Below are 13,896 nucleotides of genomic sequence, written 5' to 3'. Positions count from 1 at the left end.
TATAAGACGAACATGTACCGCTTACCTCTCCTCAACATCGTTGCGACTACTGGATGCAACACATCGTTCACAGTAGCCTTTGCGTTCATGCATCGCGAGAGAGAAGAAGATTACATTTGGGCGATGGAGTCATTTAAGAAACTGATGAGGGGCAACGTTCCGACTCAAACCATCCTTACCGACAATGAGAAAGGCCTGCGTAACGCTATTACTCGCATCTTTCCTGATTGGAACCAGTTGTTATGCATCTGGCATATCAACAAGAACATCGTTGCGAAGTGTAAACGCGGTCTACCTGAAGAAACATTCAACGCAATGTTGGCCTCGTGGACATCAATCGTTCAAGCCCCAACGGAAGCTGAATACGTATCGATGCTCAGAGCGTTCATCCATGCGTATGGTGGGGCGGAAACTTCCTCTCCGTGCACCTATATGGTCAGCCTATTGGAAGACAAACGGTTCTTTGCCAGGCATCTTACCGACCGCATGTTTCACCTGAACAACATCGCCACATCGATAGCTGAGAGTTCTCACGCTGCAATCAAGCGATCGCTGAATGGCACACGAGGCAACCTCTTTCAGACGACCAAGAACATCCTTAGGCACATGAGTGCTACGCAAGCAAAGATCTTCCTCGAACATGCGACTGAAAGTCGCGCGAAGCTGCTGTACATGCCAGAGATTTTCGCTTTGGTGAGTCTGAACTTTGCAAAGCAAACTTCGCACGCTAAGATACTCGACAAGTCTGCTAGGTTCGGGGAAAGGTTTCTCGACGCGCAATCTTGAAGGTGTTGGAAGCCGGCTACTACCCTGCGAAAAGTGCCAAGGACAACGACATCGAAATGCAACCTTGCAGTGGATCGTTCCAAGCGACTTTAGGTTTGCCGTGCAAGCATACATGCATGGCATTCTTGCAAGGGGTTCGCAGGCGTCCCTTCGTCTTGGCAGACTTCCATCCTTATTGGCACATCATCCTTGAGACGCAACTGGTCGACGAGGCAAAGGAGATAGGGACCTACGTTCCACGCATCGATCCTAGAGAGGTTTTCGACATCATCGATGAGGTGGAGGTCGTCACCGCGCCTGTGCTGGCGAATCCTTACTTGCTTCCGCCTCCGGAGGGAAACGCGCGCGAGACTCGCCTCGGAACCGTTTTGAATCCGATTCCTCGCGCCCATGTCGGTCGTGTTTCAGCGACAGCAACATTGCCCACGGACGGATCTCCCGGATCGTTACCACGCTCGCAACAACCTTCCATCACCGAAAGGATGTATGGAGTCGGTCCTGCCCCCGCCATCTCTCAGCCTGTTACTTCCACCGAAAGGTTGCAGTGTAGATTTGAACGAGTAGAGGGAAAAGCACCTCGCAAACCGCCAACATGCACCGTATGTGGTACACTTGGCCACACGAAAAGGAATCGGGACTGTCAGCGAGCCAACGATGCGAGGATAGCAGAGATTTGGAACGCCTCCCAACCTTCTCTTGCACCGATCACACGCACTGTTGAGCCTCAATCATCCAATGAAACGATTCCTTCCACCCTCGACATCAGTGGATCATCATCAAACATCCTTGTTCCAGCGACTCAAGCATCAGTCGCAACGATCACAGCCAACTTTGATCCTCTGTCGTTCTTCAACGATCCGACAGGAACATCCGTCTTCAATGATGGGGTGGATCTCCCCTCGCGGGAAACAGAGGAGGGGCTCATGTTCGAAGACTTTCCATTTGATGAGGAGAATCGATGAGACGCAACGACGCGTCTCAAAGGATGTTTCACTATCTTCTTCTTTGTTTCTATCAGTTCCCCCGCACAAATGCCTATCGATCAATTTGTTCTTTCCATGACATCATTGCTACACAGAGAACAACAACAACAAACGCGCTCGAGCTACGCGTCGTTGCATTTTCCCTATATCTCTCGACCAAAGGCAAGTTTCCCCCTCTCCAATATTTACTAACCTTTACTCTTCACTCTTCACTCGCATCAATGCCTCCCAAACATCCCCTGTACGATCGGGATCCTCATAACCCGTTTGTCCAACACAACATTACGGACAGGTCGGTCTATTTCGACTCCGAGAACGAAGACGAGGAGCGGTACATTGCGGGAGAGGACGGGACGATTTTCAACTCGAAGGGGAAGGAGGTGTAAGTCCTTTTGCAACGTTACGTCTCATGTATCTCGCTCATCCTTCTCGACCGAACTTTGAGCAGCAAACTTGTCGATTTTCGAGGCAACCCCATCTTTCCGACGACCAAGCCCGAGCCCAAGACCGCAAATATGTCTCTCGGACAAGCTGGCGCGGCTTTGCAAGGTCAGGCAGGCTCCTCGACTGGTTCGGGGACGCAGCTTGGGGCCCAGACCGGAACGTTGAGCCCGGCTTTGTGAGTGGAGACTGTTTTCGTATCAATCAGGACGTTTTTTTGACTCGGAACTTTGTCTCGCATCGTTCAGAACCAACATCTGGGAAGCAGCGTTCCTTCTCGAAAAGCCCTCCCACCTTCCCGATCCCACGATCCACATCTGGCCGGCCGCATTTTTGACCCTCTCCCACTGGCAGCATGCTTACGAAGACGAGAGGAAGAAGCAGGCCGAAGAGGGCGACAAGTCGGATGTTTCCGACACATCTCCCGGAACGCCTCGTCACACCGCAAAGAAGAGGAAGCTGGGGGGGTCGAAGAAGTCGAAAACGACACCCGCGTCGCCCTCTTCCCCCCGCAAGAAGCAGGTTCTCTTGACCAGTGAAGCGGCTCCCGCTCTCTCGGAGAGCAAAGATGCGGTGTTTCGTCTCTCGACGGGCGCATACATGGCCTGCATCATGACGGAGACCGTCAAGGGGGCCAAGAACGCCGCTCCTGCCAGGAGGAACAATGTCAAGAGTGAGTTCGGTCGGAAAGATGCTTCTTAACTATCATGCTGATTGTTGTCTATCACGTTTACGTCTGGTATAGTGCTCCAAGAGATCATCAAGGAGTCGAAGAGGAGGGATCTCCCTCTTCAAACTCCCGAGGATTGGAACGAGTGGATCGTTCCGGACGAGAGCGGTCTCTTCGACACGAACGCCATCCAGGGGTTCTTGGTGAGCATCTTTGCGTTGTGTTTGTCTTCAAGAACGATGCGAGTCAACGATACTGATTCAAAGTTTATGCTTATGTTTAGTCGACCAAGAAGGGTGGTTGGCGTCTCGCATGTTCGAGGTGCTTCGATCTCTTCGGAACGGACCTCCCTCCGGCCTACACCGGCCCCGAGCAGTTGATGGACGTCGCAAAGATGCCCGCGGCTTGGCAGAAGGAGGGTAAGGAATACCCTCCCCTCGTCAATTGCGTCAAGTACGGCGGGATCTATCTCTGTCGAGGTGTGGTCGCGGGAACGTCGAGCGGATCGTTGTGGGGGCAATGCGGCCTCTGCAAAGAAGCGTCGGGAGGATGCAAGACCTTCGCCCGGCCCCAAGGTCCCGCCTACATCGATGCGGAAGCCAACGTCTGGCTCAAGCATGCGGCCTTGCTCGAAAAGTTGATTTACGATCGACAAATGAGCAAGGACGATGCGGTCCAGATCGGCGCTCGGATCGTTCAGATGGAGAAGTACGAGATGTGCCACGGGAGGGCGGGGGAGGACCAACAGGTCCGGTCGGACGAGGGGGATGTTTGCGAATGCAAACATGCGCTCGTTCACCACCCCGAGTTCTTTGCCGATCTCGAGAGAGCTCCTGACGTTCCCGACGACGAGTAGGCCGCATCTTTGCGGGGGGTCTTTGACCTTTTTATTTTTTTTTCATTTCTATACGGTTCGATGCGCGAGATACATGCGCGATATATTTTTTTCTGGATTGTAATCAAGGGGGGTGCTGGCCGCCCCCGTTCATCGATGCGAGAGGATTAAACCTCTCGCGATATTATGCATATGTCTGGGTCTCGTCTTTGCTACTCGATGATGAGATGGATCGATGAAGCTCGACGTTGCAGTCGGCGATGATGACGTGGATCGTTGCGCGTGGTCATTACGGCAGCAAACTTACGGCAGCATCGTTAATTTGCAACGATGTCAAAATTCAATTCAAATTTGGTCAAATGGTCGTCCCCGTATCGAAAGTGGTCGTCCCCGGATTGGCGCCCCCAAGTAGCGAGTAGATCAGTGATCAGTGATCGAATGCGCAGCAAGTAACATGTCGCGCTGTCGAGATGCCGACATGTGAACAGAACTCTGACCAGCGTGTCCCAGAGTTGTGCTTGCCTTGTGAATCTTCAGCACCGCCGACGACAGAGCGATATAGCGATAGACCGGCAGCATAGCACAGCAAGTGGGAGAGAAGAGGAGAGAAGGGGGGGGACCCTTTCGGCTAGATCCGAGGGTGGATCACCTTCGATCCTACGTCACGAGATCACGCCTGGAAGGGCGGAAAAGTTGGAAACGAGTGGGGGACATGGGACATCATCAGCATCCTCATCCTTCTTCTCCGTAGCATCATCATCGTCGTCGTCATCGCAACAGTCGGGTACCCTCCCTCCTCTGATGGATGGATGGATGGATGTCACGACGAACTTCTCCTTCTCGGCGGCCAACATTTCAGCGCTGATTAGCCCCGGTCATCAGCCAGCCCGAATCGAACATCCCCCATCAATCCTCCCTCTCCCCTCTCATTCCCGTGACACACGGATCAAGAACACGGATCTCGATACGAACCCCTCATTCCTCATCCAAAAGGAGGCCTCGACCCCGCACGTTTCCATAACGACCAGACTTCAGCAACACCACCGCATTCACCATATCATCTTACAGCATATGGCATACCTGACCCCACAAGTACAGCATCTCACCCATAACGACGCATACGAACCACGCCAACCACATCCATCATACAAGCCGAAAGATCAGGGGGAAACGGTAGAGACCCGAGACGATCCTACCGACGATCCTCACCCCTTTGATAGAAGGTGGGTCGATTTTTATTGTCTCGGCCGGGATTATTACTGTTCACCACTTGCTAGAACCGTTGCTTACCTTGCCGGCACGTCTTCTCCCTTCCTCTTTGCTCTCTGTCAGCTGTCAGCCTTCCAAGTCGCTTCGACCAAACGAGACATCAGCATCCTCGTACGAGGTTGTCGTCGTCTCCGTTGACATCCTCAGGCCATCTCCACCCTATCAGGTCGACTGATACGAGGCCTCGTGATCAAGGCGATTGTCGACAATTCCCGCTCGAATCGATCGGACATAGATCGAGACGTCAGACGACCTACGAATATGGAACTTGAACTTTAGAATACACGCACACAAACTTCACGACCCAAATAGAGCATATATAACAACGACAGCCACGTACATCCTATTCATCCACAGAAACATAAAGTAAGCCGAATTGTATTGACAACGAGCGACGAGATCGAGATCTACCTTGGCTGACCAAAGGATCCCTTTGTGTCTCGTCCTCAAGATAGCACGACCGCCAGCCGAGCTTCATACTAAAAACAACCCGAATACATAGATACAGCACTGAATCACGTCATGACCAGCAACTCCGGCTCTCGTCCATCGACTCCGATGGACGACCGTCATCTCGCTTCTTCGCCTACCCGGATCCCCGTCCATTCTTCTCGCGTCCACACGCTATCCCATCAATTGGAGATATTCGCCGGGAGGGACAAGGTCAACGCACGCCGACCTTCATCATTCTCACACGGCTCGCCGATATCATCGAGCCTCCGTCCGACGAGACCTGCTTCTCCTTACGCGGCCTCTGCGCAACGGGCGCAAGCGGGTCCTAGGAGCAGACCGAGGCTCGTGGATGGAGGAAGGTCTTTGTCCTTTGCGTTGATTCACGGGCGGACAGTGGCTAGTTCGGAATTATCCACGAGTCTCAGGCAATCGCAATCTCGACTCGAGGGGGCAGCTGGGAGCCGACCGACGTCTCCTGCGTTGCCCGTCGCGGTCGATGTCGTCGGAAACAAAACGATCGACTCGAGGGGACGGTTCCCATCGAGATCCGCTGCATCTCCTCGGCCGGACCCCTCTCGAGCTCTCACAAGCCCCATTCTACCGTCCACCAAAGAGCTCTCCCGAGTGTCTATGGGAACGTCAGAGGAATCAGCCTCTACCGGCGGTCAGACCCCCAAGAGAGGTAGGACTAGGACGGTAGCTCCCGTTATCGGTCGAGGTTGGCAGACGCAAGACTCTGTCCCGCCCCAGGCCGCTTCCCGAGGTGACTCTCTGAGCTGCCAGACGGATGCTTTGAATTTGGCAGTCTTAGAGGCCGAGGACCTGGGCGTCGGAGTCGGAGGACACAAGCTAGGGGTCAGGCAGCCGGAACGACAAGTCTTGACTCCCTGCGCTTCGCCTCCTAAACGATCCATTCACGCTATGGTCTTGCCTATCTCGATCACCACTGGTGAGCCTGTTTCTCATGGCGAAGAAGCGTTGACGAGGAGGAGCGCGAGTCCGCGAGATTCGCCGGTGAGAGGGTCGGTCGAGACGACGGGATCGGTTTTGAGCTTGGAGGCTGTGGAAGACGTCTTTCAGTCAAAGCCGGTTGCGGCATCTACCGCTGAACATGATTCACCCGATGATCATGACAATAACCACAATCAAGATGTAGAATCGATCGAGGCGGCGCTTACCGATGCGATGGAGACTAGCCTGGAGTTGCCCTCGATCGATGACGAGGCCGAGTTGGACGCAGGGCGATACGATACGATCAGATCTACCGGCAAGAGGAAGAACCAGGAGGAGCCCGCCATGTACCCTGAGAAGAAGGGAAAAGTCGCCGGGATGATCGCGCGATTCGAACAGTCTGGGACAGTCAAGTCCAGACCTTCGATCTTTGGTCGTTCCAAGACCGATGGGGAGCGTTATCGACGACCGACGAGCATGATCATCCAGGATTCAGCCTCTCCCATCGCTATCTCGGCCAACGTGCAGGCATCTGCGGAGATGGCTACTTGCCGGCCCTCGAAGGATTGGTCTCGCGCCCAGACTGTGCGGGGCGAAGTCTCGTTACAGAAGCGTCCCTCTATCGACAATCTAATCAAGGGCTTGGAGCCTATCGGCGATGCTATCGCATCAATGCCAAACACGTGGAAATCTCGCGGCAGGTTACCTCGAAGAGGTACGACGCCTTCCATGATTCGCGCGCTCGAGCAGAAAGATCCTGCCGATCAAAAGGCTCGACCGAGCCTTGTCAAGCAGGTGACGGAAGTCATCCTCAGCCCAAGGAAAAATACGTTGTCGTCGCGTGATGGGGATGAGCCGGGCGCACAATCGGCTCGCTTGACCGAGACCGAAGCTCTCAGGACCGCTTCGATCTCGCTCAAACGTATTCAGGATGATGATTTGGAGAGGGTCATGCATGCCTATCAGACTCGTAGCCGCTCTCACTCGCCAGCATCACAATTGGAAGCTGCGTATCGGGCGAACGAAGCCTCCGGTACCACGGCGTCAAATGGCATGTCCTGGGATACACTGCACAGGCAGAACGTAATGGAGCGTGCGAGGAATGCGGGCAGCGAATGGCTCAGGGGGAGGGGTCGGGCTGGGACTCTCAGTTCGGTTTGGCCCAATGCGCTCAAGGCGTCGCAACCGCCTGTTACCCCTGTCTCTGGTCGCCCTGCCTCTCTCAATCGGTCCGTCTCGTATACCGGGAACATTCCACAGCATTCTCGACGTCTCGGACCTTACACCGCGGATGACAGGAGGCAGAGTGCAGGAGAGGCCACGCTCATGCATACGAGATGGGATGGCACCAGAACTCCTATCACCGAAAGAGACCATCCTACCCATTATGCCGCCCTGCAAGAGCATAGGCTCGTAAGGCAGAAAAGCAAATCGAGTCTGTCTGCCGTAAATCGAAGTCCGACTCCGGATCTGAGGGCTCCTGGGAAAGATTACGAGGCGGAACATACATTCGCCGCGCCAGTGGCTCCGCCTGTGTCTATTGAGCGCTGGAGACAACAACTACACCAGGCTGGTGGAAGAAACCTGCCGCAAGTCAAGTCGACGAGTCAATACTCGCCAAGCGAGGGTTCGCGTCCCGCATATCGACACTCGCGGACCTTGCCGCTTCCCTTGGATACCGCTGTACTCTCTCGATCGCCTACACTCTCTCGCTCGAATCACAGCCAAGATAGCCACTTGCCTCTCTCGGCATGTTCAGGTACCAGCTTCGACGTCAAGACGGCGTATGACATCGTCAAGGCCGAAAGGGGTCTAGTCAGTTTCGATCAGATCCCGGGTCTGAACGACGGTGAGTAGGTGAAGATCGGTCACAAATACCGACTATATCCTGCCTTCGTGCTCGCTCCAGTCGCAAGCTTCATGTGTCGTTCTGGTCTTACTACTATATACCATACATATCGCGCATCGAGAACGTTCAATCGAGAGATTCATGCTGCCACATTTCTATCCGTGTCAGCTACATAATCATCCAGAATGAAGTACAAGTCGCTGGACTACGCTTCCGTTGTGAATGGACAATCAGCAAAAAAGATACTATTCATCGGGCGGATCATGTAGTGGTTGTCACCAGGACGACTATTACAGTGGAGCGAGGCTTGTGATACTGTCCAAGGGGTAAGGAAATATTCAAAGGGTTAAAGGCAAGGAAGGGAATTGTCCGTAACTAGTCATAAATCATAAGCCCAAGACCCGATTGCAGCATCCGTTATTAGATTTCATCATCACTTGTATCCCGTAAACTCCAGCGAATTGGACTGCAGAGTCGGCGCTCCGATCAACCGCTTGTCCACTGGACGACCGTTGGTCGAAGTTCGCCATGCAGGTGACCGCGGTGCGGGTCCGTTCTCGAGGTATGAGCGATGCACGATATCGGCAAAAGGATTCTGCGACATCTGAGGAGATGTCGGGTTGTTCGCTCCGAAGTCCCGCGAGATCCGGCGGTTGGATTGACTGCCACTGGAGCGGAACCAGGAAGACCCGATACCGCTTGGAGGCCTATGCGACTGATTGCCGAAAGTGACACTTTCTCGTACTGCCTGAGACACGCTGGAACGTCTGCGTCTCGCAGCTGGGAAGTTGTCGGCGTCGTTGGCATAGAAGGACGATGGACGATCGTCTACCTCGCTTGCAGCCAGGCTGCTAGACCTAGAGTGCCTGTAGTTGGCGGGATAGGTCCCGGCGAATGCCGCTCCATCGTTCACGGAGAATCGCTCAGAAAGACGCCGGTGGATCTTCGCGTCGTGATTCCGCTTGACCCTGCGATAGATCCAAACGGCAAGTGCTAGCCAAAGTGCTCCTCCTACACCAACACAAACGCCGATAATAGTGTCTCTGCGCGTGTTGTCGGTCTTCGAAACGCTCGCAGCGGACGTTGGGGATCCGTTGTTGCCTGTATTGGTAGACCCTACGAGCGGGTAGGAAGAGTCGATCTGTAGGGCAAGCTGGCCTGGAATACCAGCTTGATTGTATAACGGGCTGCTGGGAGTCTTGATGTACTGAGCGAGGTCATTCACTCTATCGGCCGGGATGTAACCAAGCCACTTGGTGAGCAATTCTGTGCCATCGCCATTGTAGCTGGCAGGGGAATAGGCCTGCAGGGCATAGGTTCGGACTTCTTTTGCTACAATAAGCGAAGTGGTCGAACGTCAGCTCTGGGTGGGGTCTAGACAGCGTGAACGGTGCTCACAATCGATCGCAAGAGCCGTCGAGAGCATTTCCGGGAAGGTTACAAACAGCTGGCTTGTTGCGTCCGAATTATTGACCTGAGATTTCATAGGGACTCAATTACTGATCTCGTGAAACGAATCGGTTAGTCGCAGCAACTCACCACGAACTGCCAAGGGTAGTTGTTCGAGTTCAATAGGATACTAATCAGGGCGGAACCTGCGGTAGTTTGGGAGCCATCCTCAGATGCCGTAGCAGTCTCGGTTGCGGCTTTCGTCGTAGTAGTAGGTTCACTGGGCGGGACGATCATAGTCGGCACATTCGAAGCGATCACGGCCGTCGAGGGCATGACCAAGGTCGTCTCCGGCGTCAGGGTAAGGCTTTGCTCCGTCGCCTGGGTTCGGGTAGCGCTTGCGGTCGAGCTTGAGGCTGATGTCGTCGAAGTCGGAGCGGCAAAGATCAAGGTTGTAGCTGTAGGAACGTAAGGCTGGAAAGAGCTAGACGTCGCTGCCGCTGTCGACTGCGACGACTCCCAGCTCGTCCACGAGTCGGATTGAGCTGTAGACTCGGCAGTACCGCTGACCAAGGATGTAGCGCTTCCTGTCGCGATACTCTCGTTTGGCTCGGTGCCAGTGGGTCGAGTGGAAGTCTCAATCTCCCCCGTTATAGAAGAGTTGCCAGAAGGCGAGATGACGGAGGAAGCCGAAGTCCTCGTCGGCTCGGCAGCGGTCTCGGATGATCTGACAGATGTGGCGTCCGTCGTGAGGGCCGACTCGACAGGGCCCTGCGAGGTGATGGCAACGCTGGAAGATGCTTGGCTGTCCGAGGTGACGGAGGTCGTGACCGGTCCAAACGAGACCTCCGATGTCGCAACAGGTAGGGTTCCGCTACTGACGCTCTCTTGTATAGACGTGGTCATGACCGGACCAAACGAGCTAGACTCAACAGTAGAAGTTGCTTGGACTTCGGTCGGGATTGCTGAGCTGCCGTTCGTGGAGGGATTCGCAGGGGCGACGCCGAACGTCGGGTCGGCAGCAGTGGACGTTTCTCCCAGGGTAGTCTGCTCAAACAACTGTGATGTTTGGGACGAGCCAACCTCCGATGGCACAGGTCCGCTGGCGGTTCCCTGAGTACTAGTGACAGGCTGTCCTGTCATGTCCTCCGTAACGGATGACACGGCTCCCAGAAGGGTTGATGTAGAAGCCGGGTTTTGAACAGGCCCGATGGTGGAGGTGGTGGTAGCAGGGTCGAAACTACCGGTCGGACCAGCGGTGTTGGCCGAATCAGCGGTCGTCGACGGGATGACCGTGGCGAGACTGTCCGGCCCCGTTCCGCTTGCGCTTGGATTCGCTGTGACAGGCGAAGATAGCATCTCAGTGGTTATGATGCGATGTTAGGCTCTTCTCTCACATGCAACATACCAACGATCGTTGAGCCTCCTGCATCAGGTACACTACCTTGCGAAGTAGTCGGAATAGCGGATTGCTGGGTCTGCGTTGCGAGGAAAGCTTCAGAGGTGTTGGCCACATCTGGAATCCAGCGCGCATACAGCGTTGTTATTATCGAAGCGCTCGGACATGAAGCAAACGCGACTCACCAGTAGCAGATTGCATGGGTGCTGCGATAGTCTCTACACTGGATGCAGACACGGAAGCTGAAGGGATACTGCTGGAAGGCTCGATCGTGACTGTCGGGCCCACATCTGCAGGCTGGGTGGCAGTCGATGCGACTTGGCTCTCGGTTACAAAAGAGTCTGTCGGGGAAAGGAAAGTCGCGTTAATCACAGAACTTGTCATCGTGGCTCCTGATCCAACAGGCTCTTTCGTCAAAGTTGTTCGCATGGAAGGTTGAGGAACTAGTCCTGCCGCAGTCGCCGTAACAGCCCCACCAAGACTCGTAAGGTTCTGGGTTGCAACCAAGCCTGAAGTCTCTGTCGGCCTTGGACCTGTCCTGCTGCTGCTCTCGACAGTGCGGGTCAGGTTATGAGACAGCACGACGCCATTTGTCTCACTAGAGGCTAACCCGGTCGTTGTCGCTGTCGAGTGTTCAGGATCTACGCCAGTGCCATTGCGTGTCGATGTAAACAAATCGCTTGTTGCGATCGCAGATGAGTTAGTGTCGGAGGGCATAGCCGTCATTGAAGTCACCGATGTCGATGTGACGCTGTTTGTGAGGCTCGTTGTTGACATAATATTGTCTGTCCAACTCGTTGTTGACATAATATTGTCTGTCCAACTCGTTGTTGATGTAGCGTCGTGTGTGAGTGCTGCAGGAATCGTTGTCGATGTAGCGTTGTTTTTCAGATCCGTTGTTACGGTGACATTGTTGGTGAAGGTCGTCGTCACAGGACTGCTTGTAGGGTTTAGGGAGCTCGTTGTTGACTCGACACTGCTTGTAAGGCTAGCCATACCAGTCGATAATGTCGTCAAGCTTTCCGCGACTTGGCTCGTTGCAGTATCAGACAAGCCGATACCAGCTTCCGTTTGCTCAAATAATTTGGTAGTCGAGGCAGACAGGCTTGTAGACCCTGTCGCGCTTGTAAAGCCAGCCCTGGTAGCATTTGGTAGCAGAGGACCGCCCGTTTGAGATGTTCCAACCGTCAAAGTTCCAGATTGATCAATTGCCACTGCTTGTGCGCAGGAAGTCGAGCAGAAAGACGGTTTTCGCGTCACGGGATGTGGAGACATATCGTCAAAGGTAAAGCAGTGTCTGAGCGTCTTGAGCTTATAGCTAGCAAGATGTATGACAGAAAGGAAAAAAAGAGCAACCACACTTGAAACGTGAAGCAGGAACGCAAGAGAAACCGAAGCGCAGCCGAAAGACAGAAACAAAAGAAAAAGAGAGAGACGAAAATTCGCGCGAGACTAACCTGAGGTTTGACTGTCGACCTGCGCGGTCTGGGCAGGGACCGGCTCCACGACCGACCCGGAGGGGTTGGCGACCGGTTGCTCGCTGGTGGTGGTGGCGAGCGCAATCGACGTTTCAGCCGGCAGGCTGATCGTCTCTTCAGTCGTAGTAGAAGCGATGACCGGCGGTACAATTGTCTCCGAAGTAGCTTGGGTCGAAGTGATCCCGCCTTCCTGGGTAGGTGTAGTCTCGGGCGTTACGGTCTGCACGCTCGGCTGCATACTTTCCAGAGTTGGTTGAGTGTTGACCTCGGCGGCGGTGTTTGTAGGAGCCAGCACAGAAGCGGAGTCAACAGTCGCAGGTTCTTCAGTCGGCGGAACGCTGCTGGCAATCGGTCCGGACATCGTGAGAGCCTGACTTTGCGGAACATTCTCGAAAGTCGAAGATGCGCTAGACTCCGGGACGATGGCGGTAGGAACCGCCTCTGCTGTCGTACCGGCAGAGGATGGCGCTTCTGCAGCCATATCAGTGCCAATTGTCGACGCTACGTCTGGAATCACTTCAGCAGCGGTGGAGGAGGTAACAGCTGAAGTAGTGGGTGCAGCTTCCTGCTGAGATGTTGTGCTGGTTTCCGCCGGGTCACCGGAGGGAGCAGCGACAGCAGAGTTGCTGGGAGCAGCGACAGCGGAAACGCTTGAGGCTGTGGCGGTAGCTGATTCGCTAGGAGGAGGTACCGGCGCATCACTCGAGATTGACGACGCGGTCGGCTCTTGAGTCTGAGTGACAGTCTCCGAGGCAGTTGCTACAGTCTCCGACGTCGTCGAAACCGTGTCAACCGTGCTAGTCGGCTGTTCCTGCGTGACGGAGGTGGGCTCTGTGGTGACCACTTCGATGGAAGTGAAGCCGTCGATGGGAGAAGTCGACTCGGGAGTCACCGACGTGACATCTCCGACAGAGACGTTGACAGCTACCGCAGCGTTGAGTAAACCTTCTGCGAAACCTGGGAACGAAACGGAACACGTGATGTTTTTCAGCTAAATCACCATCGCAGAAAACAACGTGATTGTACTGACCGGCCAGATCCTGGCTCTCGTCCCTCTTTGACTCGCTTCCCTTCTTTACCAGCCCAAATTCGGGCCCTTCCTCGTCCCTGATGACCTTTTCCAACCCATCCTTGCCCTTGCCCCTGACCCGCCTCATCATTCTCTTGTCCGCAGCCCCGTGTTTCCTCCCAACCAGGCCGTGGCCGAGGGAGCGCCCGTAACCTCGTGCATGTCCTTCGGGTCCATCTGCAGGTTGGTGCAGGTTTCCTGGAAGTTGTTGAGCAGACACGACCGGGATCAGATGAGTCGAGAGCACAAAGAGGAGGAGGATGGCGAGGGTAAAAGTTTTTAGGTGCGACCGCGTAGAGCCGGTAGCAGGCGCGGCCATGTTCC

General features: G+C 54.6%; 3 protein-coding genes across 3 annotated transcripts; 2 read left to right on the top strand and 1 right to left on the bottom strand.

The window, feature by feature from the left end:
• Nucleotides 1-1,990: 1,990 nt before the first annotated feature.
• Nucleotides 1,991-3,736, top strand: HD553DRAFT_340101 (uncharacterized protein; the record flags this gene model as incomplete). The annotated part of the gene is made up of 5 exons (XM_046182504.1): nucleotides 1,991-2,151; nucleotides 2,218-2,388; nucleotides 2,459-2,883; nucleotides 2,956-3,083; nucleotides 3,164-3,736. The coding sequence occupies 5 exons, from the start codon at nucleotides 1,991-1,993 to the stop codon at nucleotides 3,734-3,736; spliced, it is 1,458 nt and encodes a 485-aa protein (XP_046038400.1).
• A 1,554-nt stretch (nucleotides 3,737-5,290) lies between these two features.
• HD553DRAFT_184695 (uncharacterized protein) lies at nucleotides 5,291-8,458 on the top strand. Its single transcript, XM_046176976.1, has 2 exons — nucleotides 5,291-5,350; nucleotides 5,436-8,458. Exon 2 carries the CDS (start codon nucleotides 5,507-5,509, stop codon nucleotides 8,243-8,245), a length of 2,739 nt encoding a protein of 912 aa, XP_046038399.1. The 5' UTR covers nucleotides 5,291-5,350; nucleotides 5,436-5,506; the 3' UTR covers nucleotides 8,246-8,458.
• A 212-nt stretch (nucleotides 8,459-8,670) lies between these two features.
• HD553DRAFT_269115 (uncharacterized protein) lies at nucleotides 8,671-10,532 on the bottom strand (the record flags this gene model as incomplete). Its single annotated transcript, XM_046177602.1, has 3 exons — nucleotides 8,671-9,569; nucleotides 9,636-9,711; nucleotides 9,777-10,532. The coding sequence occupies 3 exons, from the start codon at nucleotides 10,530-10,532 to the stop codon at nucleotides 8,671-8,673; spliced, it is 1,731 nt and encodes a 576-aa protein (XP_046038398.1).
• Between the last annotated feature and the right edge of the window lie 3,364 nt (nucleotides 10,533-13,896).

The sequence above is a fragment of the Filobasidium floriforme genome (assembly GCF_021052385.1).
Source record: "Filobasidium floriforme strain CBS 6241 chromosome Unknown HD553scaffold_5, whole genome shotgun sequence".
In the NCBI taxonomy this organism is placed as follows: Eukaryota; Fungi; Basidiomycota; class Tremellomycetes; order Filobasidiales; family Filobasidiaceae; genus Filobasidium; species Filobasidium floriforme.
This window is presented reverse-complemented; position numbering and strand designations above follow the sequence as displayed.